Source organism: Lycorma delicatula, chromosome 2, assembly GCF_047948215.1.
Source record: "Lycorma delicatula isolate Av1 chromosome 2, ASM4794821v1, whole genome shotgun sequence".
Classification (NCBI taxonomy): domain Eukaryota; kingdom Metazoa; phylum Arthropoda; class Insecta; order Hemiptera; family Fulgoridae; genus Lycorma; species Lycorma delicatula.
The window spans coordinates 54,377,125-54,400,835 of NC_134456.1; the positions used below are offsets into that span (position 1 = coordinate 54,377,125).

The window sequence follows — 23,711 nt, forward strand, 5'->3', positions numbered from 1 at the left end:
AAATTTTGAAATTGTAACCTGAATCTTGAAAACAGTCTACTTACTCTCTAGATTAAATTCACTAAACTATAGTACCTTATAACTGGTCTCACCGTTGTGTTTAACTACAAAAATTCTTAATAATCAGTTGTGTTTTCAATAGTTTCATATAATTGAACAACTTGTTAAGTTGTAACTGAAGTTAAATGTTTAAAGTTGGCCTTCAGAAGTAGAATTATGAGAGCAAGCCTGTTTTCGGGCTTACTAGAAAGCCCGAAAAAAGCGCCTGATATTTTTTCAGTATCATTTAAAAACGGTAAAACTGAACAAATTAATTCACGTGTACTAAAAACTTATAAAATATAACAGTTCTAAGATATTTATACTCAAAACTTGACCTCATTTAATTATTTATAAACTGTACTTTTAGGTAGTTCATATAAGCAGTTCACAATTGAATTATAAATCTAATGTGTAAAAGTAGTATTATAACCAAAGTTTAAGGTGTGCTTGTGTTTGTAATTACTGAAAGACATGCTTAAGTTTTCTCGGCTTATTAATCAGTGCAGATTAATTAATGGTCCTCAATTAAAAGTTAATTTTGACTTATCTTTCAGAAGTCAATTTAATGAACCTGTTAAAGGTAATTATTGTTGTCTTAGGTTATGTGTTATACATTTTGTGCATGTGTAGTTTTGCACCCCCCATCTTTTTAAATGTCATCTGTTTACAAATACGCCTTACCTTTTGTACTTTCACTGATGAGTTATTGTAATCTGTCCATTTAATCAATTTAAGCTAGTTCTAATGTATTTCTGGAACATTTTAATTTGTGTGTACTGTAAACAATAAGAATCAATTATTTTATGATTTTGTGCTGGAAGGTACATGAATATTGTACCTTATTTTTAAAATGAATTGATTTTAAAATATAGAAATAGTTTTGAATATACAAAGTTATATTGGTTGCAGATCAAAAATAAAATTATTATCCGATATAAATATTTCAGCAAAACACGTACACTAGATCCAGACTTAAAGTAATTTAATCCCACAAAGAAACTTGTATTATTATTTAATTGCTGCATGCATTTTTGTTTTTTGACTGAATTTGATCAAACTTCAATGTTCCTCAAGGCAATGATGCACAGCATCACTACACAGGTCCATACTGTCTTCATTTAATTATACCAACCTTTTTAATTTTATACCTTTATTTTTATTTGTAGTTTAATTTATTTTGATAAAATCTTTAATCATCCGAATAATCTTCACTAAAGACTCGTGTTTAGAGAATACCTATTATTTATCACAGTCAGTTTGTTTACTCAGTTACTTCTTTTCTTCATTACTGCAATACTAGTGGTGAGATATCCAACTTATGACTAAATATAAATAATTTAGTCAGTATTTACATCCACTTTTTTTTTACTCCTAAAATGAACAGCACCAGCTTATGTCAAGTCCAATCTAAACCAGTAGCATATAATGAATTAAAAGTACATATTTTATTTTTAAATTTTCCTAGGTATTTAAAGATTTATAAATTAAATTATATTTTGTATTTTGTTAAATACCTGAATCTTATATAATTTTATGGATCTTACAATTGTATAGAGGAATGCAGTACACATATTAATTATAATTATATAATTTATAATGCATTCAGATTTATGGGTTCTGTTAAAGAGCATAGAATTAAACAATTCTATTTTTATTAAAACTATCTTCATTTCACCATTCATTTATTAAATTTACACTACATCGCTAATTTTATTTATAACATTTAATTTGGTATAACATTTGTTTTTATTTTGTAGCCATAAATGAAGAAATAAAGAAACAGTTCTATGAACCTGAAGTACAGAAACTGCTTAAACAACTTACTAGAGTAAATTTTGAAAAAGTATTCAGGAGAAGAAAACTAGGAAAGAAATTAAAAGCTCCAACCTATAAATTTATGACTACACAGCAAATTGAAGAGGTTAGTTAGTTTTTTATTTCAAAAATTAAATACCTGCTAATATTACTTGGTTGTAGATATTTTGTGGTTATCATCTTGACCTTTTTCTTTCAGCTAAACAGAATTTATATGTCTGTGTGTATGACAAGCAGCCTGAAATCACATATTATATAAAGTCTAGTTATAATAGGTTTAGTTAAAGCTAACAAGATGTATTTTTAGAATTTTGTTGTGCATAGAGTGAGTTTGGTTAAAAAATATTAAATTTGTTTTTAATTATTTTGAAGAAAAATTTTAATGATTAAATGAAATAGCAGGTTGACAGAAAGATGTCTGGTTCAATTTTTTATGAAGAGAGTTACTAGGATTCCAGCTTGTCAGTATGGAAAGTTCAGTCTTGTGTACTCAGTTTATGTTTTTGTTTCTATTTGCTATCTTAAATAATATAATTCCACACTATAATAGTTATAAAAAGTTGTAATATAACAGATATAATATAAAGTTAGAATTTATTAAAAACTATACAAACCTTTTGCACCAAATTCTATTAATTTTAACTTCATTTGAACCTTCCTTCTTATTCTTATTTATTCTTAAGATTATTAAATCTTATAAGAATCATGATTCTTATTTACATAATATAAAAGTACATGATTATGTAAATTTTAATGATTTCAGAAAAAATCTCTGTGAAAATATAAATTTTTAGCTTTTGTGTGACTGCTTCCTTTGATTGACTACTTTTTATTTTTTGTTGATTTACTCTTCAGCAAATCTCTTACATTTTGCATTCTATATCCTCAAATATCTGATTCATGTACCTTTTGTACCTTTGTCTTTTACTGTTTTTCCCCCTTACTTTTTCTACTAGAGATGTACTCTCTAATATCAGATGCTAAGTACCACTCTTGCCCACATTTATTTGCTTTTATACTATGTTCACTAATGTAATATTTAATGTTAAACTAAACATAAAAGTTAAGAGAACAGGCTACATCCTTGTCTTACTTCTTTCTGTATTGCAGTTTATCTTTTTAATTTTCTAGTTTTATTATTGCAATCTGAATCTTTTGAAAGTTATACTGAATGCACAGAAAAGAATATCAGGGTCATAATTTGTATGGGCACTACAGTATTGATTTAAGGCTAGAATAAAACAGCAAATTGATTAGTTTTAGTTGCATGCATGGTTATAAGTTGATTTCCTTTTCTTCCTGCTTAACAGTGTTGCTAGCAAAGAAAACAGTTCCTGAACAGAAAACTTTCTGTGTTTTGCAGTTTGCTAAATATGAATCGTTGGGCCAATTGCTGGAGGACAGTCAGATTGCTAGGGTTCTATATGATGGTATACTTGACCTGAAGTGCCCTTTTAAAGCTGCTCTTAAAGTTAAGAAACAGCTTACAGAACTAGTGCAGATTGTCATTGTGAAAGGGAAGGTTAGGTTCTATGCACAACTCCTGAAGAGTAGTCACTGAGGAGGATACTGGATAGGTGTACTCCCTGAGGAAGGGAGTTGGAGAGGAGCTACAGTTATACTTAAGGGATCTTCTGTTGTGACAGATAAACCTAGGGACACTATTAGAGGGGAAAATTGAGGGAGACTGCTGAGAGAGAGGTGGGAAGCTTACATGCATATCAAGGATCTCATCTGGAGGCAAAAATGGAGGATGTCCAGGTGGAAATTGTTGCAGCGCTGGATGAGTGTAAGAAGAAGTAAAAATTTGAAACTGGCATTTGGTGGGTCACTGATAGCTACTGTGATTCCACCAGGAGGGAGACTACCACTGTATTAGGGAAGAATCAAATTAGGATTGGGTAGGTTCCTAAGTTGGGTGTTGCCAGAGAGGAGGAAGACAAGTGCTTCAGCTGCAGGAGGTGGGGCACATATTTGTTAATGTACAGGTGAAGACGAAGCAAAGTTATGCTTCAACTGTGGTTACAAGGGACACCAAATGAATATAGGCAAATAGATGACCAGGTATCCAGTGTGTGGTATTGAGGGCCGTAGATTTAGAGGGTGAAACTACAGGAAATCTCAGAAATAAGAATCCTACAGATAAATACAAATAGAAGCCCTGCTGTCCATGATGAGATAGAGTCAACGATTGGGGATCAATTTATCGATTTTGTCCATCAATTGTCGGCAGGTCCAGCTGGTTTTCCAATAATAGGAAGGCTGCAGCAATTGGTGGTACAAAAGGTAAGTTCCCGGTCAGAGATTATGGAGCAGGTAATGGCTTGCATGGGTAGAGCTGGCTGAGGTCACATTAATTAGCTGCTGCTAGTCACCTAGTGTGGATATTGAGCATTTCTGTGAAGATTTGGACGAGTTGGCTAGAACAGTGTGGTGTTGGGGTTGGTCTTGGCAGGTGATTTCAATGCCAAGCATTTGACTTTTGGGGTGCACATGACAAACGCTAGAGGATGGGCTTTGAAGGAGACAATGGTGGGACTGGACTTGAAGAGTGTCAACTAAGGTAATCTTCCCACCTTCTTCAGAATTAACAGTGCTTCATTTATTGATGTCATCTTCATAAACAAACACTTTCATAGCAGAATTCAAGAATAACAGAGGACATAATTTTAAGCGATCATAGTACCATCTGTTTTGAGATGATTGTTGGTACCCCCAGGTGTTGAAGGATGGTTTTCAGAATGTTGCTGTCTGGAAGGATCTATGTAATCCTAGAGTCGCTGTCAAAGGTAATCAGAAAGATTTACAATGAGATAGTGATGTCTGGGGATGGAAGATTTTGAAAGAGGATATATTGGTGGACCCTTCCAAAATTGTTAGTAAGAGATTGGACAGCAGGTTACTGGTGACAAACTAGATTATTTTCATTTGAGTGGTGTATTCTACCTTCTGCTGCCATTAAATATTAGATGAGGCTGGATGAGAGGTGATTTTTCAAGCATCATATTATGAAAACTGTCTTAAGGACTGCGAGGCTGGTAGGCTCGCTGGCAAGTATTTTGAGTAATACTGTTGGACCAAAGTATTCCAAAGAAGAACTTACTTCCATATTGCCAACGCTGTGATCCTCTACACGATGTTGGTATGGTCACAGGGGTTGGAGGTGCAACATGCAAGAATGAGATTGGAAGGTGCCCAAAGAAGGCTGGCACAATGTATCTATTGTAATTGTAGAACCATTTCCACATATGTAAAGTTGGTAGGGACTGGAACTCTTTCCACTGATCTGATGGCTCAGCAGAGGGCAGACGTAATCAGTAGCTGGGAGAAAGGTGAAATAGAAAACTTTTTTTAGGTGGTAGGCCAGATGGAATGCCTCAAAAAAAGGGAGATGGACAAGGTGACTGCTGCCTGAAAGAAGGCTGTGGGTTCAGAGGAAGTTTGGGGAAGTGAATTATATTACTCAATTCCTAACAGGACATGGGTGTTTCAAGGAGTACATGAAGGGCCGACAGAGGAATGAGTTTGATTTATGTGCTCCATTGATAGTTCGGAGCATGCGGTACTCAAGTGCACAGGTTGGGCTCACTTAATGAGAAAATATTATCAGCAGTTGGGTATCGTAAATGCTGATAACATTATAAGTTGGATACTTAAGTCTAGGAGGAGCAGGTATTTAATAGAGGGCATGATCACAGGGATTATTTAGGGGAAGCTAGCTGATGATTAGTGGGGGGAGGTCAGTCCTCGAGGATGAGCAACAGGGGCCCCACAGGGTTGTCATACAAGATCCACTATTAGCCCAACACTGCTGTCTATGTGAACAGGTGGTGACTGATAAGACTTTCCCTTTCTCTGATGAAAAATAAAGAAGTGTAGTTACAGTTCAACATGCATTTTGTAGAAAGTTTAATTGTGATCCTCCAAGTGACAACAACATTCTTTAATGATATAATCAGTTTGATTCAGCTGAATACCTGAGTATGGAACTATCCAGGATGTCTTAAGAAGTTGTTGAATGTGTCAGGTAGTCTTTCCTGCATAGTTCTAAAAATTTTATTAGTAAAGCTGGTCACAAACTAGCAGTGCTGGTGATACAGTATGGAGTGTTTTAAAGAAACACATATTTTTCCATACTGATTACAGTTATTACAGATTTTGAGGCATACATATTTGCGTGTGTGTGTGCACATGTGCATTTGTGTGTGGTTGACATGATCCTGAAGACAGAGCTTGTTTGTGGTGCCCTCCAAGAACAGTCACTGTAATCCCAAATGATTTTTTCCTTTGAGGTTTTATAAAGGATCTTGTGTATGTCTATCTGCTATCTTTTAATCTCAGTTTGAAGCACAGGATTAAAACAGTTGACGCTTCCATTACTTCAGAAGACGTTGGTTAAAATATGGGCTGCACTCATCTATTGGTTGGATGTTTGCCAAAAAAGTGCTCAAATTAAACACTGATAAGGAAAACTATAAGAGTTATTCTTTGACTTTATTTTTGATTCATTACTGTAAGTCAAGTAAAGAAATATTAAATAGCTTTAAAACTTTGATATTTTTTTTGTACACCCTGTAAATAACTTTTCCTTCCCTATATTGCAATCCTATATTTCAAGATCTCTTAATGCTATGAGAAATTTCCCATTTGACATGTATAACCATGGTTAATGCATGTACAAATTTTTTGTTAAGTTAAGTGATGGTCTGTAAATACACTTTTAACAGTTACATTTTTGGTTAGAAATTGTTAACTTTTTTACCTACTTCCAAAGCTCATTAACTAATTTTTATACGTTAACAACTTTTATAAAACTGTTAATTTTAATGTGGCTTGATGCATTTGTCTTAAGTTGATTTTGTTTTTCTTCATAGTTTTAACAGTGTAACAATATCATTATGGAAAGCCAGGAAGCGAAAAAATACAGATTAAAAAGCTATTAATATTATATTTTTTAGAATAGATTTCAAAAAGTAAGCAATTCCTTTCTTTGGTATATTATCTCAGTAAATGTATTTTACAGTAAATTTCATTCAAACTTAGTAAGTTTGGAAGAAAAATGTGAAAATATTTTAAATGAAAAATTACATTATCTACATGGACCATTTGAAGATATTTTTTGTTTGTCAAAACCATTGTTTAGTGGGTAATTGTTAGAGTACATTTATATATAGCCTATTTCATTATAATATTTAAAGTATTTTTCAAAAAAATTCAATAAACTTGGTCAAAACATATTAAAAGTTAATAATATTCTTACATTCTAAAGAGTAACATTTTAAACAAAACCTATTTTTTTAGATTTTGAAAAAATTCATTTTTGCAAGAAAACAATAGTTAAACGTTTAAAATAAAATCACTCTTAAAAATAATATACTTTTGAAATTCTTTAAAGAAATTAAAAAAGGATTTTTATATTTGTAGATGTTTGATTCAAGATAAATGTTAAGCTTGTGTGTGGGAATATGGAATGGAAACTTTCTGGTATATGAAAAATGGTGTGCCTGACTTTAATTCCAATTACTGGGACCTACCATACAAATGAAAGGAGAGTGGTACTTTACACATTAACAATAGTAATTATTTACTTTTAAATATCACAGAATGGCTTAAAGTTTCTGTTGTGTGGATAACAAATGAACATAGTAATTCTTGATGAAAATGGCAGCAAAAATGTCCCTTTCATGAATTACACTTTTGTTCATAACATTTTATTTTTAATTTACTATAATGTAAGTTTCATTTAGCTTTTATGGGAATGATTAATTAATTGGTTGTTACTCCAGTATATATCTTTCTTTTACAGCAACTAAAAGATGCAGAGAAACGTGCTGAGGAAAAAATGCAAATGCCACCAGTGTTACCACCTCGTAAAGAAATAAATGAAGTACTTTCAGTTGATAAAGAATTAACTGGATTATGGGAGCCACATGTTAATTATGTTTTTACTGATATATCATTTGCCAAAACTGATGTGGTTAGTTCATTATTTTAATTTCTATTAAAACATACTTCAAACTGTTTTTGTTAAAATTCCTGAATTTTTACTGGTTTATTGTGTTGGTGAACACAATAGACCAACTATCATATTTTTTCTCTGCTCTATGCTTTTAACCTGTCAAAGTTCTGGTTTGTAACAGATCATTTGCAATTATTTATTCTTGTGTTATCATTGATGTAATATAATGCATTTGTAAATAAATAAAGCTTTAATGGTTTACATTGTATATCATTTGACAGGAAATACTTTAAAAATGTTTAAATTCTTAACTCTGTGAAATCTGTAAATACTTATCCATTAAAAAGTGAATTTTTAAAGAAATAAATAAAAAATCATCAATAATTTCCAGTCCACTTCAAACATTTTTTTGAGTTTGCTGCAGCTACATCACCTGCAAGTAAAAGACCAAACAACCCCTTCTGTTTTAGCTGATTTAGAACCAGGTCAATTTTTCTAAATTAGTCTTAATGAACTCAGTTTCTAATAAATTGTTTATATTACTAATTAATGATCTATTTATACCTAACCTTTTGATAAACTTTTATATTTTTAAATTTGTAGCAGATTAGCTGCAAAATATGATATTGTAGATTTATTTGGTGTAGAGAATAGATTTAAGAAAGAACAGTTTTTTGCAGTTAGGTTCTTCTGACACATTCTTTATTCATAGCAACCAGGCCTAACAAATTAGAACTTTTACTTTGGGTAGAGAATACTCCAAAAATTACTTTTCCTCAGTTTTAGAGCATTTAAAGTTTAATAGGAAGTACTTAATACTGTTATTTAATATTTGTTATGATCTACATTTTCTTTCTTCTCTAAGAAACCTGTAGTTTTTTTAAAATTATTCCTTAATGTATTATGTGTTTTATGAAATTAACCTCCTTATTTACAATTTGCATATGCAATTTAAGAAAAAATTTACTTAAGTCTCTTCACTGGGTTGAATTAATATAAGTCTTGTTAAGTTGTCTTTAGTTAACAGTTAAGTCTTCTTGTCTTATTTACTTACATAGAGATCTGCTGTTTGACTGCAATTTTAGCTAGTATTATGTTAAGTCTATAACTTGGTTCAGTTTTGATGAATGGTGTCTTAGCATTTTTATTTATGTAAAAAATCATCTCTCTCATAACCTTTCATTCAGTGCCCATAAATGACTTTCTATAGATAACAGCTCCAGTTAGACAGTAACAGTGCAAATATATGTATAAAATATCAGACAATTCCTGAATTTTACATTGTGAATGTCTTCAATATAGCTTGTTTGTGACCTTGCAGAGTTAAAGTAATGAAATTTTTTTTTAATATTTTCAGATCTAATTATTAAATTACTGCTTTTGTAGTTGTGTGTTTTATATTTTAATAAAGGAGTGAATTTCAATATGTTTATTTTTCTATTTTCAGCAAAAAAAATTCTGGAAGCAATCAATCTGCCTCTGTCAAAATAATGAAATTGAGTGAAATTAAACTAATCCAAAGCTTGTGCTAGTCAGATTTTAAATGAATAAAACTAGGAAATTAAGTAGAGCTAATAAAAACAGGCAAATGATGAGATAGAGGCAAATCAGTAGGTTTACTAATCTGTGTCTTGCTACCAGTAACCAAGATTTTATTGTCAGATAATTATATTTTTTATATATATATATATATATATATATAGATGTGTGTTTTTTTTTGTTTTTTTTTTATAGAACAGGGTTATTGTTGTACGAGAACCAAATGGAACACTGAGAAAAGCATATTGGAATGAACGAGAAAGAATTAATCAAATTTATTTTCCTGTTCCTGGACGTAAACTGATTCCACATAAAGTTTTTAAACCTGAAAATCTATTGGTAATTTTCTTTTAATAAAAACTAATTTTAATCTGATTTGCTGTAGGATCAATCCACTTGAAGTGTCAAAAAAACATAAGCTAATCGAATGACCAATTAAAAAAAAAAATTGAAACTTACCCACTTGTTTCAGGACCTTAAAACTATTTTTTTTTTTTAATTTTTTATTTAAGCAGTTTACCTATGGCAGCCACTTTTGTTACCGTTCACACACCTATTTTGTGATTGTAAGGGATTACCGAAAAAATCATAACTAAAAAATTATTGGTTCTGGAAGGATGAAACAGAAAGCAATTTAATCATATTTTTTCAAGGTAAAAGTTTGATCTACTAGTTTATTTACCTATCTCTCTTCTTTCTATTAAAAAATTACCATTTAAGTTGAACACGAAAAACTGTGAAATTACACTTTGGTCATTTTTTTCAAGAAGTAGGGATGGCATACACAGTTTGAATTATTTTTTGTATATAGGTATATGTTAGTAGTTTTACGTAAATAATATTAATGATGATATACTTAACCCTAAATCTTTATGAATTTTTGAAAACTAATTTAAAAAAAAAAAAAATTGAAATTTGATTTCAAATAACTCTGATAGGGCTGGTGATAAAAATATCAAATTTGCACAACTTGTAGTGTTTTTGTAGATGTTTATAGCAAATAAAAATGTTTCTTGTGTATTATACTAATAAAAAAGTTATAACCTCTCAAAAATCATGAAAAACCTGTTAAAAGTGATACCATTTTGACTCACTAAATTAGTGCTCCACTTATTGAAATACAGTATAAATCAATTTGATTAGAATAAAAAATTGGAGATTTCTGACTTAATTGTTTAGAAATTTAACTTAATTATAATGGTTTAGAAAATTCATTCAGGTTGTGAGTTACAGAATATTATTGAGGTTTATTGTTTATAATTTATGAATACAGTTTTATATGTTTTTATTGTTTTATTAACCAACTAAGGACGTAATTTATTCTTAAAAATTGCAACGGTTTCACTTATATGTCTTATTTTATCTAATTGTATTTTTATTTTATACTAGCAGATCCAGCAATGCTTGCTATTGCTAGATTTGAGTATATATATATATATATATATAAAATGGTGGTTATCTGTTTTTAAATTGTGTAATTCGATTAAACATGTTTTTATACACTCAACCATAAATTTCTTTATGAATTAATCATAACTTTATTTGCATGTAATTGAACATTTAATTTATGATAGTTATTGAAATAAATTCACCATAATTGGTATTTCATTTTATTTCATCATTATTGGTTAATTAAGTGGTGTAAAGTTTCAGTGAAGTAACATTAGTTTAAGCAACTTTGTTGATTTGATCACTGAAATTGAACAGTTTTGGGAACCTACTACCAGCATTTATTAATGGCTAATGACCATATCTGTTACCGCCACTTAAAAAAAGAAAGAAATACTAGTTTATAGTGCATAAAGTCCATTCTATACAATAAAAAATGGATTCTATTTATTAACGACTGTTTATTTAAAGGCTTTTTCAAAAAAGTCAGATTTACTTATTTTACTGGATGGATATCTCACTAGTTTTGCTTACACTCTTGTCTTTTTTTAAATTTGTGCAGTGGTCATTTTGTTGATTGCTGTTTCTTTAAAAAAATGCTTAATCATTATTTTTTTTTTATTAGTCATTAATAAACCCATATAAAACCACTGTCTTTGAGATTGTACATAATGTAGCTATTGAATTTCATTCTAAGTTTGTCTATAATAGTATAAAAGATCTTAATTTCATCACTTGTGCAGCAGATTTTCTTCAGAATTGATTTCAAAAATTTTAAAACTCTATTCAAAGATTATTGTGTAAGTGTTAATCAGCAAAAAGGAACTTCATAGTATTCACCAAATGCGATAGAATAGAAAATTACATAAATGACATTCAAGAAATTTCTTATAATAATTATTTTAGAATAATAATTATTATTTCTTAATAATTATTTTTTAAAGTTTTCAGTAACAGTTAACACCATCTTGCTGATTTCATGAAGTAGGATTACTTGTATTCTTAAAATTACTAATGAAAATTCAGTTAATAACTTAACTGGAGAGATTAAATATGCTTCTTTTCAAATGTTTTTCGTGACTTTAAGATGGAAAGTAAAGAACTGTTGAACTACTTAAAAAATATATTATATTATTAATAATAAATAAAAGCATTGTGATCTTCAGAGTAACAGACTATTGTGATTTTCTACTTATATATTATTGAAAATTTAAACTAGTTTCTTTATAATGTCTTTTGTCTTCTTTGTATAGAACTATTTTACAGACCTTGATTAGATTCTTTCTCTTTTGGCTCTGCATGTATTACATATTTATTTTTTTAAATATGTTGGGGAAAAAATAATAAAAAGTTCTGTCTTACCTTTAGGATCAACTGTTGAAGTTATTTATGCTATGTGTGTATGATGCTGTTTTGCATTGACCTTCATTCACTTCAACAAATGAAATATTAAGAACCACTGAAGTGCATTTTTATATAATGGCTGTTTCATTCCTGCTCCACTAAATAAATTAATTAACCCTTTGTACTTTTACATTTAAAATGTTGGGTATACCTTCTATAATGAATTTTTAAAAGAGGAATTATTTAAATTGTTCTAATTATTGAAATTAGATATGAAGAAATACTTTTGAGCAAAATTATTTTATTCTTCTTCACAAACTTGTCATTATAACCAAATTACAAAGCCTCAATAAAATCATAAATGTTCTCATCGCTTGCACATTAATTTTCAACATTCACACCCCTTTTATAGTTTCATAAAAATCAGATTCATTACTTATATTACTGTATTTCACTGACCCAGTGATTCCAGAATGAAGTCATAATAAAATAAAAAGTAACACACCCAACCAAGTACCAAACATACTTTTAAATAAATGGCAGAAAGGCAAAAATGGTGGCCTAGATAATACAGCCTTCTGCATTTCATATTATTTATTTTTAACACCTGTACAGTTTAAAATTTTTGGTGAAACCTTTTGACCACAGCATAATCAATATAGTAAAGGATAGAAAATTAATACCTTACTAGAAACCGACTAGTATGAAGTAAAGGAAATTGAAATCCTAAATATGCAAATCTATCATCACAAGTTACTTCTGCAAAATCATAAATACACTTATATGGTGGATGGTACTTCACGTGGTATATTACCCAAAAATTAAAATTGCAATCTTGTGTTGACCAAGACTCACTGTTTGTCTTTACAAGTTGGATATTATGTAGGGATTTTCCCTTATGCTTATGCTTTATTTTGTGGAGCAACCATTGACCTGCAGAAAATAGCAAACTGTGGTGTAATATACTAGAATCTACTAATCTACTAATCTGTTATTTATCTTTTATTAATAAAAATATGATGTGAATACTACATGACTTCCTTTTACACCTATTAAATTACATATACACATTTTTTGCTGTACTTCATTTAAACTTATACTGGTTAAACTTTATTTAATCAGTATACAGGAATTCACTAAATGGATTATAATTATTATTAACTTTTATTTATATGACATACCAGATATCTGAAACTTTTGTTTATATGCAACTCACGAAGATACGAATAATACTGATCTAGAATAGTACATTATGTAACAAGAGTTGTAAGAAGCTTATTTCACCCAAATGAAAAAAGTTACGTATTTTCACAAGGGCATAATATGTGTTACAAGTCGAGTTATGAACTATACTTTTTCTATGATCAGAATAACTTCCCCATAAGAAGAAAAAGATGTCATTTGAAAGATACTTACATTTTTATTAAATAGAAATATAAATTTGAAGGATAGAGTAAGTATTTTGAAATTAATTTACAAATCATTCTTTTTAAATGTAAGTAGTTTTTCTAGTGAAGTAAATACAATTATTTAAAAAAATATATTACTTGAATCCAAATGACAACAGTAATTAATAAAATAATTTTCAACAATCACTTTAAGTTGAATACAATTCAAAAATGTGCAGTTAGTTCCAACATAACATTATATTTTATTGTTCTGTCAAATAATTAAATAAAATTATTTTTTTTAAATAAATATATAACTTTTAGAAGATTTTTCTAAGAAAATCCAAAAATAATACTATTCTAAATATAATTTTCAATTAATATTAAATAATCGGATATAATATACATGGTTATTACAAACATAACATTCAATTATTCTAAAGTCGATTGCCCAGTTGATTGTAATCAAAAAGGGAGGTGCAAAACTAGATGTTACAACAGTCCTAAATACAAAATTTCATTGTTCTACAGCTAACCGTTTTTGAAAATGTATAAAAGGTAAAACAAGATAGGCTTTGGAAATAAAATTATTCTAATGTACTAGATCATACTTAATGTTTAATAAATAATTGTTTTTCATAAGCAAATAATTTCTAATTCTGAAAGAAAATAACTCTAGTGATATTTTTCTATAAAAAGTTAAATCGGTATAAGACACCTAAGACCCATATTACTGTAGCTAACAAGGGGATGGCACCGGCTTTAGGACACCGATTTGAACTATATTGCGTTGTGAATAGTTTGTGTGCCTTTATCACAAAATACTAACACGTAATATTCAATTATGCTAAAAAAAAAAAAATGGCCCAAGAATTTCTTTAGCATTTTATATTAGTCTCCAAAATCCAAATATTTTGGATTTTGGGCTTTTTTGGTTCAGTCGATTGCAATCAAATAGGGAGGTGCACAACGAGATGTTACAACAGTCCCAAATACAAGATTTCAACATTCTACGGCTAATTGTTTTTGAGTTTCATGAGATACATATGTACAAACATACAGATGTCACGCCGAAACTAGTCAAAATGGATATTGCTGTTGAAATCTGAAAACCGAAATTTTTCACAATTTCATAACTCCTTTACTTCGTATGAGGAAGTAATAACAACAAATCCACAATACTGAAAAACAGAGATTTCATTGTTGTATTTTTGAAGTCATTAATTAATTAATTCACTCAAAATTAAATCATCTTTTGGAGTGATATTCCAGCAAGTAAACCACATATTGATGCTAGCCAGCTGGAATTTATTTTGGCAATGAAAATGGATCTATTCAAACTGGAGTTTTTCCTAATGATTAATGTATGCTGAAACACATGTACGCTTTGTTTGTCCACAAAAAGGGATCTAAAAGGTTTTTTTAACAAAGTATTCTGTAACCAGCTGGAATCAAACTTAAATAAAACCCAATTTTTTTAGTACTTGTAATGTAGTTTCAAGAAGAATTACAGTATTTAGCTGGCTTCATGTGTTGTTTGCAATTATCTGGCATTTTCTTTGATTGACTCAGGAGAGTAGCTATTGCCTTCTTTTATTTTCCTAGTTTGTGTGTGTATCATTTGTCAGATTTTTCTTTATAGACTTTATCTAAAAATGTGTTGAATCAAACTTCTTATTGACCGTAAGCGTATAGAACTTGTATGTAGTAAGAAATGGCTTAAAATGCTCTGCTTAAAATGTGGATGAGAATTAGGAACAGGGTAACTTTGATTTAGTCTTAGCTCATTACTCTTCTTAGACTACATTAATAATTAACCCCAAAAATTTAATCCAAATTTTATACTTTTTTATAATGATTATGCTTCTAAATTTGTTAAAGCCGGGAGATTTTTAAAGCAAAATTCTATAGGGAAGTTGCTTATAGCTTGAAGTTATTTTTAAATGTATTAAGTATGTGTTTGATGGAAACTGCTTTATTTTGAATGACTCCAGGACCAAGATAATTCATGTTAAATTAATAAATGTTGGTCATCACTAAATTAAATATTGATTTTGCTGAATCTCACAATTTTCTAGACTTCTGGGTTAACAAAAATTTAAATAGATGATCTTGAATAGCAACGATAAATTTATTAATTTATTTATTGTATTTATATTTGATAATCTAATATGTAAAAATAATGAAAATTTGTTGTGATATGAAATTTTTTACTATAATAAATGTGTTTTAAGTGAATTAAAAACAATCTGATGACAAATCCTTAACTAGAGTAGAAAAGGACGGAAAAGTGCATGAAGACAGTCAAGCGACACTGATAAAAATATATAAATATTTATATTAATCCATTTCTTATCATACTAATTTATTTACGGTTTTGATTTATCTAAGTATATATTTTTTTAAATTTTGTTTAATGTGTTTTCTGTAGGATTTGTGTGAAAGGCATGAATATGAGTTCATCTTAGATCTTGCTTGTTTACAATTCGAGCCAAATGATGCAGATTATCTTCGTGTTACAGTTACAGTTTATGATCATGTAAATGAAACACAGTGTTTTGAATTGTTAAGATCAACACGTCATTATGGTCCTTTAATATTTCATATTGCTTCACAAAGGGATATTGATAATCTGATAATCGAAAATCTACGGACTGCCAGGTACTCCAGTTTATTAATTTGGAAATATTTAATCATAATTGCTATAGTTTTCCCAATATTTCAATAAGGAACGTATTTACATATTTAATGATGAAAATATATACAGTCTAAAAGATTACCAATTATATAAAACAAATAAAATATTTATTTATTCTTACAAACTATCGGCTATTCACTCAATGTACTCTATTTTTTTTTTTTTTAAGAAGCAATATATTCTTATATATTGCTTCTTTTTTTATTATAAAGATGAAAAACTCATTTTATAATATATACAAGTATCAAGTGTGATTGGGATTCGAACCTAGAGTCTTAATTATTAATGATAATAATAAATTAATTATTACTATTACTAACAAAATTATATTTTTCACAGTTTTGAAAAAACTGAAAAATTATTAGTTTTAAAAATAGTGTACTTTTTCATTTTTATATTTTGGGTTGTGAAAAGCTTTTCTTTCATATCTTATGAACCAGATGATCGATGAAATTGAATTTCATATATTATTATAATTTGTTCATTTTTATAGTTCCTTGATGAGTTGTAAATTTTTTAATGCAAATAAATAGGATTTTTATAAGATTTCACCCTCTGTTATTTACCTGTTTGCTTGGTAATGCAATCCAAATGTTCTATAATTTAATTTAAAAAAAAAATATGGAGAAAAAATTAAAGGTAAAGCAAGTTTAATGAAAAAGTTATGAAGGAGGTAAGAATTTCTTTTAAAATATTGGAAATTGCAGCAATCTCTTAGAAAAATAGTCATTTCATATTATTACTTAGAAACAGTTAATATTAAAAGTGCTATGTCTGAATTCTATTTTATGCTTACATTTTAAAGTATGCATGAAATTTTCTCCTTATGAATTCATTCATAAATTATTCTTTATGGTACAGCAGATTCCCAAAATAAATTCACCTTTAATTTATTCAGTTTGCTTAATTGATAATGTAATTTTAATTAAAAAAATATATTTTTATAGAAATGTATTATTAAAAATTATAATTTGTACCAAACAAAGAAAAACAATGAAGTCAGTTAAAAATGCAAGACATTGTACTTTTGCAATACATAATCTTTCAATAGCGCACAGCTCAATACTGTATGTAATGTAGCTGCAATGATGTTTTGATTCATTTCTTACCTTATGTACTTTGTATTAATCATTAAAATTGATTTTAATAATTTAATGTTTAACTGGTGTAATAGGAACGTTGAATAATTTAAGTTTTTAATACTCACAGTTACACACAAAATTACATTTGTTATTAATTTGTTAAGATGATTATAATGTATAAACAGATTAAAAAAATAAATAGTATTTTTTATTATTTTACTAGATAGATGAAAAATTGGTGACTTAATTCAGTCAGAATGCTATTTTGATTTCAAATTATCTTGGTAGTGTTTTAAGTTGAAGCCAGATATTTATTGTCACTATAATTTATGGATAAACTAAATATAAAGTAGTCACAAAATTAAGTTTTTTCTATTTTACTTCATCAGTTGAATCATCTTGAAGCATCAAACTAATAAATTGTTGGCATATCTGAAATACTTATTACATTATTGTACTAAAAATCTTGCTGAATATTTAAAAATTGGTATTAAAGATGTGCTTTATGTATTGTTAAGGTAATTGTGAACCTGAGCGTCCTCAACCGTAATCTTTTTCAAATTGAAGTATGTTGAAAAATATGTTATATAATTAACAAAAATACAAGTTTCAAAAGTCAGAAGAATGAAATTACCTCATTATTCTTCCTCAGAATCTATAATGGCAGTAGCGTTGTTAACCCCTACTGAAATCCAATTGTTTGCATATATAAAAATAAAATTACCTGTACATATAACTTATTGTATATAATTTTTATTTTTAATGTTAGTCAGACGAGGTTAGCGAGTGTAGGTTATGTTTGATTAGATTATGTTGATTCCGTGTAATGACGTATCGTGCACTATATCAATATAACCTATGCTCACTTTGCTCACAACTTTGTCTAATTAACATTAAATATACATATTTTACCTATTTAGGTGACCAGTAAACAGCTTCATTGTATCCTTACTATATGATGCAGTTGTCCAAAACAGCTGATAACAACACTACTGCCGTTACAGATTCTGAGGAAGAATACTAAGGTAATTTCACTCTTCCGACTTAAAACTTTTATTTTTATTAATTATATGACATATTTTTCAACATGCTTCAATTTGAAAAAGATTAAGGTTGAGGACGTTCAGGCTCACAATTACCATTATTAATTTTAAATAATTGTAGAAAAAGCCTGTTTTATAGAAACTCAATAATAAAAAATACATTGTATAATTTTGATTGTTTATAAATAAATTTATAGTGGAGATAATTTATGTCAGCATGAATTATCTCCACTAATATAACATAAACTACGTTATAACATAAGTAAGCTGTAACATAAATTATGTTTATTTTTAGGCATTTCTTTCATTTATTTTCATTTATTTTTAGGCATTCACTCACTGTAAAGATTGTTTATTTCTGAAGTTCAGTCCAGTGAAAGATTGATGATCTAGTGATATGTTACATAAAAATTAAATGAAGTCATACTTTATATTATCAGATCTACCGATTCACTATTTATATAGTTTTTTGCAATAAGCTCAAAATTAATTTAAGTTAAAAATGTTTCTTTTCTATTAATCAAATTTTAATATGTTGTTTATACTCTTTGTAACAGGTTAGAAGATGCAGTGTGGGCTATTACCTTACTTCATTTGTTGAAACCTGAAAGTAAATCAGCTAAAACAACTTATAAACCTGGAGATGAATTAGCATTTATTAAGGTAAATAATTTTTTAAATTAATTTTATACTCCTGTTCGTATCTTATCCCTACAATAGTTATGAATAATTAGAATTGAACATTAACAATTATTTAAGGGATGAGTTCTTTATTAAATCAACATATTTATTGTTTTAAACATAGTCATCACTAACTTCAACACATTTTAAACTTGTTTCCTCATTTTTCTCATTTTGTTCTCAAAGTATCTTCCTGTCAGTGATTTTAACCATCGTTTAATTCTTTATTATTTGTAAACCTCTGTGATATAAGGAATTGTTTAAGATGCTGAAAAAAGTGGTTGTTAATTGATACATATTTGGGGCTATGGGAAAGAGGTAAAAGGTTTTATGCCAGTATTACTACAACTGTTAAACATCTTGTTTTAATTAGCTTGACTATTGTGTCATTTCACAGTATCTAATCAGATTGGCAATATTATTACAAAACCTTATACCACAAAACCTTCAAAAAACAAATCAAAAAATACGAACCCCAACCCTGCTAATCAAGGATGAAAACCAAAATCTGGCCCATTGCACCAAAGACAATGCAGAAATCCTAGCTAGATATTTCAACTAACTTCTAAATCGCAAGAACTGACAGAAATCCCAACCTTTGACACCAGCATCCCAATAACAACACCACCATCGAAGACATCAACCCTCCCACAATAGAAGTACCAATTTCTGAGTGAGGTAAAGAATTATAAAGCAACCAGAAAAGATTAGACCTTTATAGACAATTGGAAATATGCAGGAAGACCAGTAAAAATTGCCCTTCATCAACAGCTTGTCAACATCTAAATCGAAGAACTACCAAAACAACACTGGATGACAGCCTTCATCCACCTGTTTCACAAAAAAAATGAACAAACTAAGATCCTAACTACTGCAAGACTAGAACTATAGGGGAATCTCACTCCTAAGTGCAACATACAAATTTCTTTCAAGAATCATCCTCAACAGGATCATTTACAACTCAAGAAAAAACTAGGAGAATACCAGGGAGGTATTGCTGTCACCAGAAAGACAGGCAATGGTGGATTGTGCCCAACAGAGTCATGTACAAAGTGTAAAAACCAATCACTGATAACATGCATAAGAGGAGACTAGGATTCTTTGAACACATCGTGAAGATGCAAGATTCAAAACTTTTGAAGCAGCTGGTACAGTACAATCTCAACAAAAACCACTAAGACATGATGCAGATGGATCAGAGAAATAAAAGAAGATCTGAAGGAAATTGGCCTTACACCAGAAGGCAAGAAATTAAATGAAAAAATCAAGGACAAAAACACTTGCTTCATATTTATAAGAAAGAAACTCATAACATGAACATTTTCAACACCAGAAAGGGCTTGGAAATCAGAACATATGAAGAGGTACTGGGAGGACCGCAAGGTCCAAACAATCTCTTTAAAGAGACTTGGATAACAGACTAACTAAAGTATCCTATGCAGTCATAAAAAGTGTTCAAAAAAACAAAAACAAATTAATCAGACTCAGAAGGAAATTAAGAATAAATTACTTAAAAGTAATAACAGACCTATTATTATCCTTTGTAGGCTATCAAATGTTAGCAGCGATTTAAGTGTTAACAGTTATTTTATATTTATACATTTTTTCTTCAGATAAGATGAAAATGAAAAGCTGAATAATTTTTTTTTTTTTAATTATTACATCAATGGATGTGCCTTTTTTTTATTATTTGCTCACCATCCAATCTTTTATTTCTTTAATTTCATAAAAAGTCATTATTTTCTATAGTCACTTCAACTTTCTTAATCGTTGTTAGCATTATTGATTAAAGACTCAAAGATCTCTTCAATTGGTCCCTGAATCTTTCTTTATTCTTCTATCATTTTCATGTGACTACTTTTTTTTGCCAACTCTTTTCCAATATTGGATAATTTTATCCTCACAAAGGTGTATGATGCCTTCTAGATTAAACATCACATTGTGAGGTGTTATCCAGTTCTTCAGTTCAGACCAAATTAGTTCAGTTGCATTAAATTCTGGGTCATTTACAGGAAGATAGATTATGCTATATCCTCTCACAGCTAATATTTCATTAATGTCCTACCAAACATAATGCAGTTTGTTCTCTTTCGTTAGTTCAACATTAAGCATTTTGTCTTTAAAAGGAATATTGTGATTTATTAACCAAGTTTTGGACATCTACTTTTTCAAGATGAACAACTTCATCTTGAAATACAACTTCATCTTCAAATAAAATCAATTTCTTGTTTTGTGTAGAATTTTTATAAATCTGTCGAGTAATAAACATTCATTTCTTTCAATCTTCTTATTTTATGTGACCAATTTTACTCTGAGTGTGGCTGCTTTTAACACAAGTTTTGTTGGTTTAGACAACCAGGCAACCTTCTTCCCTAAATTTTTGAATTTGTCCAAGAAATTGAAATTTTTTTTACTGTTTATTAAGTTCTCATACTAGAACTAACCTGTTTACAGTTTTTGCCACCTAATTCTATCAATTTTAAAATTTAGTTTAAGGCATCTTTTCATCCTGAAAACAATTTTTCCTACATAAGTTTCATAACTAATTTATGAAGTAGTAGAAACACATCCTCCAGGAATGTAAAATTGAGAACTTTTGTTTAGTAGAAGCCATGTTAGATATTACACATTACTTTTTAGTTTTTTGTGCAAGAGAAACTGGAAGAAGATGAATTGTCTTATCTTTTTTTTTACTGAGTTCTCACCTTTTTAATATGATTACAGACACTTTTGTGGATTTTAAAACTCAGTGTAAAATTTTTTGAAATCAATCAGAAATATCCCTTTCCATGCTTTCTTAGTCATAAAGTCAATCACATTTTTTTTTTATTATTTCCTTAGATTGTTTGCTCAGTAATTTACTTTTCCCTAATTAAGACATTTCCATTCAATTATAGTAGGTCTGCAACATAAATTTTACTTTTATTTGCATCGTAACTGTTTAATGTGCAATATCTGATGAGTTTATGAATATAATCTGAATCAATGTATTTTGTTTATGTAAATTAATTATTGGAGGTATGTAATAATAATCGGATCCTATTGGTAACAGACTATACTTGATTATTAAGGGGCAAGGTACAGGATTCTTTGAACATTGACTAGCATAGCTTGCGAGTGGAACTACCTATACAAAAGAATAGATCTGTGGAAGTCATATAACTGAAAACACCATTATACCTATGCCCACACCCACTCCTAGCATGAAGTGCAGAAGTTTTTAACTGAATGTGAGGTTATCCAGGTTTGCAAAGCATCTTATTCTCCAGATGTGACTCCCTACAAGTTTTGGTTATTTCCCAAGCTCAAAATTTTGTTTGAAAAGTCAAAATTTCAGAGTCAAGAGAGAATTATAAAATCATAATGCTATTTACACTTGATTGGCATTCTGAAATGACAGTTCAGAAATATTTTGAGTTACAGGAAGAGTGCTAGATTAATTTTGTTGAGTTGCAAAGGTTGTAGTTCGAAGAAGACAAGAGCTAGAACTGATAAGTGAAATATTTCATTTTAAAATTAAAATTAGATATGTTTTGAATAGGCCTTGTATTTATGTTATTTTATTAATCTTGAGATTTTATTTTCATTATTTTTTTTGTTACAGTCATACATTGAACTTGATTCAAACAAAAGAGGTGTTTTAGAAATGACATACAAAGCATACATTGATACACATGAAAACCTGCCTGGACTTCAACAACAATCTAACTAGATTAATGATGCTGTGAATAGTTATTTTATGTGTAGTTACATTTTTCATCATATTGTGCTTAAAATTGTAATAACATTACTATTAATTAATAAATAAGTAAATATTTTAAGGATGTCTTCAAAATCTTAATTTTTCAATAATAGATTCATATTTGCATGTCTGATTTATATATATTTGCTTTTTATATTTGTTTCAATACTTCTTTTATTTCTCTCTATTTTCCTTACAAATTTTATACCACAACATAAAAATTCTCTCTAGAATTCTTGTGGATTTCTGAATAATTTCTGTTTATTTTTAGCTCTTTCTCGAATAATCTCAGTAGTACATATATAGACATTAAAATAAATATATAGGTTTAAACATTTTAAGCATACTTTAAGCAAACTGTTTTCTTCTTAACTTCATTGTTAACAACAATAAAGAACCTCAAAACTAGTTTGTGGTTCTGATTAAGTCACATACCAATAATTGCCCATCATGAAGTCATCTATCAAACTTGGTGTCACCTATTCATTTCTTTTATCCTCTGATAAAATTTCTCTCCCTATTTTTCACTTAACATAACTAAATTTTCTGAGAAATAGCCAAGATTAGAATGCAAAAATTATGTTACTTAATTCATCACAGTTACTACACTTTTCAAGCCTTATTTTCACAGTATGGTTTTATTCTTTTCTACATGCTTCAATGCAGCATTCTTAATGGTCTGGAAGACCTGCAGATTGTCAAAAATACCTTTCTTTTATTTTTACCTTATGGAAATTTTTAAATGAGGTTCATAGCAAACACCATTTTTGTCCATAGGCTTAGAAAATGGTTTTATTATCCCCAGTTTCATTAAGGAAGGTAATAAAATATTAAAAAGTTAATACGTAATTTATTACATTTTTCATCCAGCATTTATTATTTTCTTTTGTGCTGTTTGTAACTGCTCAAAAGAAAACTTCCCTAGCTCTATTGTCCCACTTTATAAAAAGCATAATGTCAGTTTATCCTCCTTGTCTCAATAAAAATAA

The 23,711-nt window shown here is 29.0% G+C and overlaps 1 protein-coding gene across 1 annotated transcript; it reads left to right on the forward strand.

The window, feature by feature from the left end:
* Nucleotides 1-445: 445 nt before the first annotated feature.
* On the forward strand, nt 446-22,861 carry mRpS22 (mitochondrial ribosomal protein S22). Its single transcript, XM_075355320.1, has 7 exons — nt 446-622; nt 1,800-1,963; nt 7,664-7,834; nt 9,551-9,694; nt 15,908-16,137; nt 18,857-18,962; nt 22,585-22,861. The coding sequence occupies exons 1-7, from the start codon at nt 514-516 to the stop codon at nt 22,690-22,692; spliced, it is 1,032 nt and encodes a 343-aa protein (XP_075211435.1). The 5' UTR covers nt 446-513; the 3' UTR covers nt 22,693-22,861.
* The last annotated feature ends 850 nt before the right edge of the window (nt 22,862-23,711 follow it).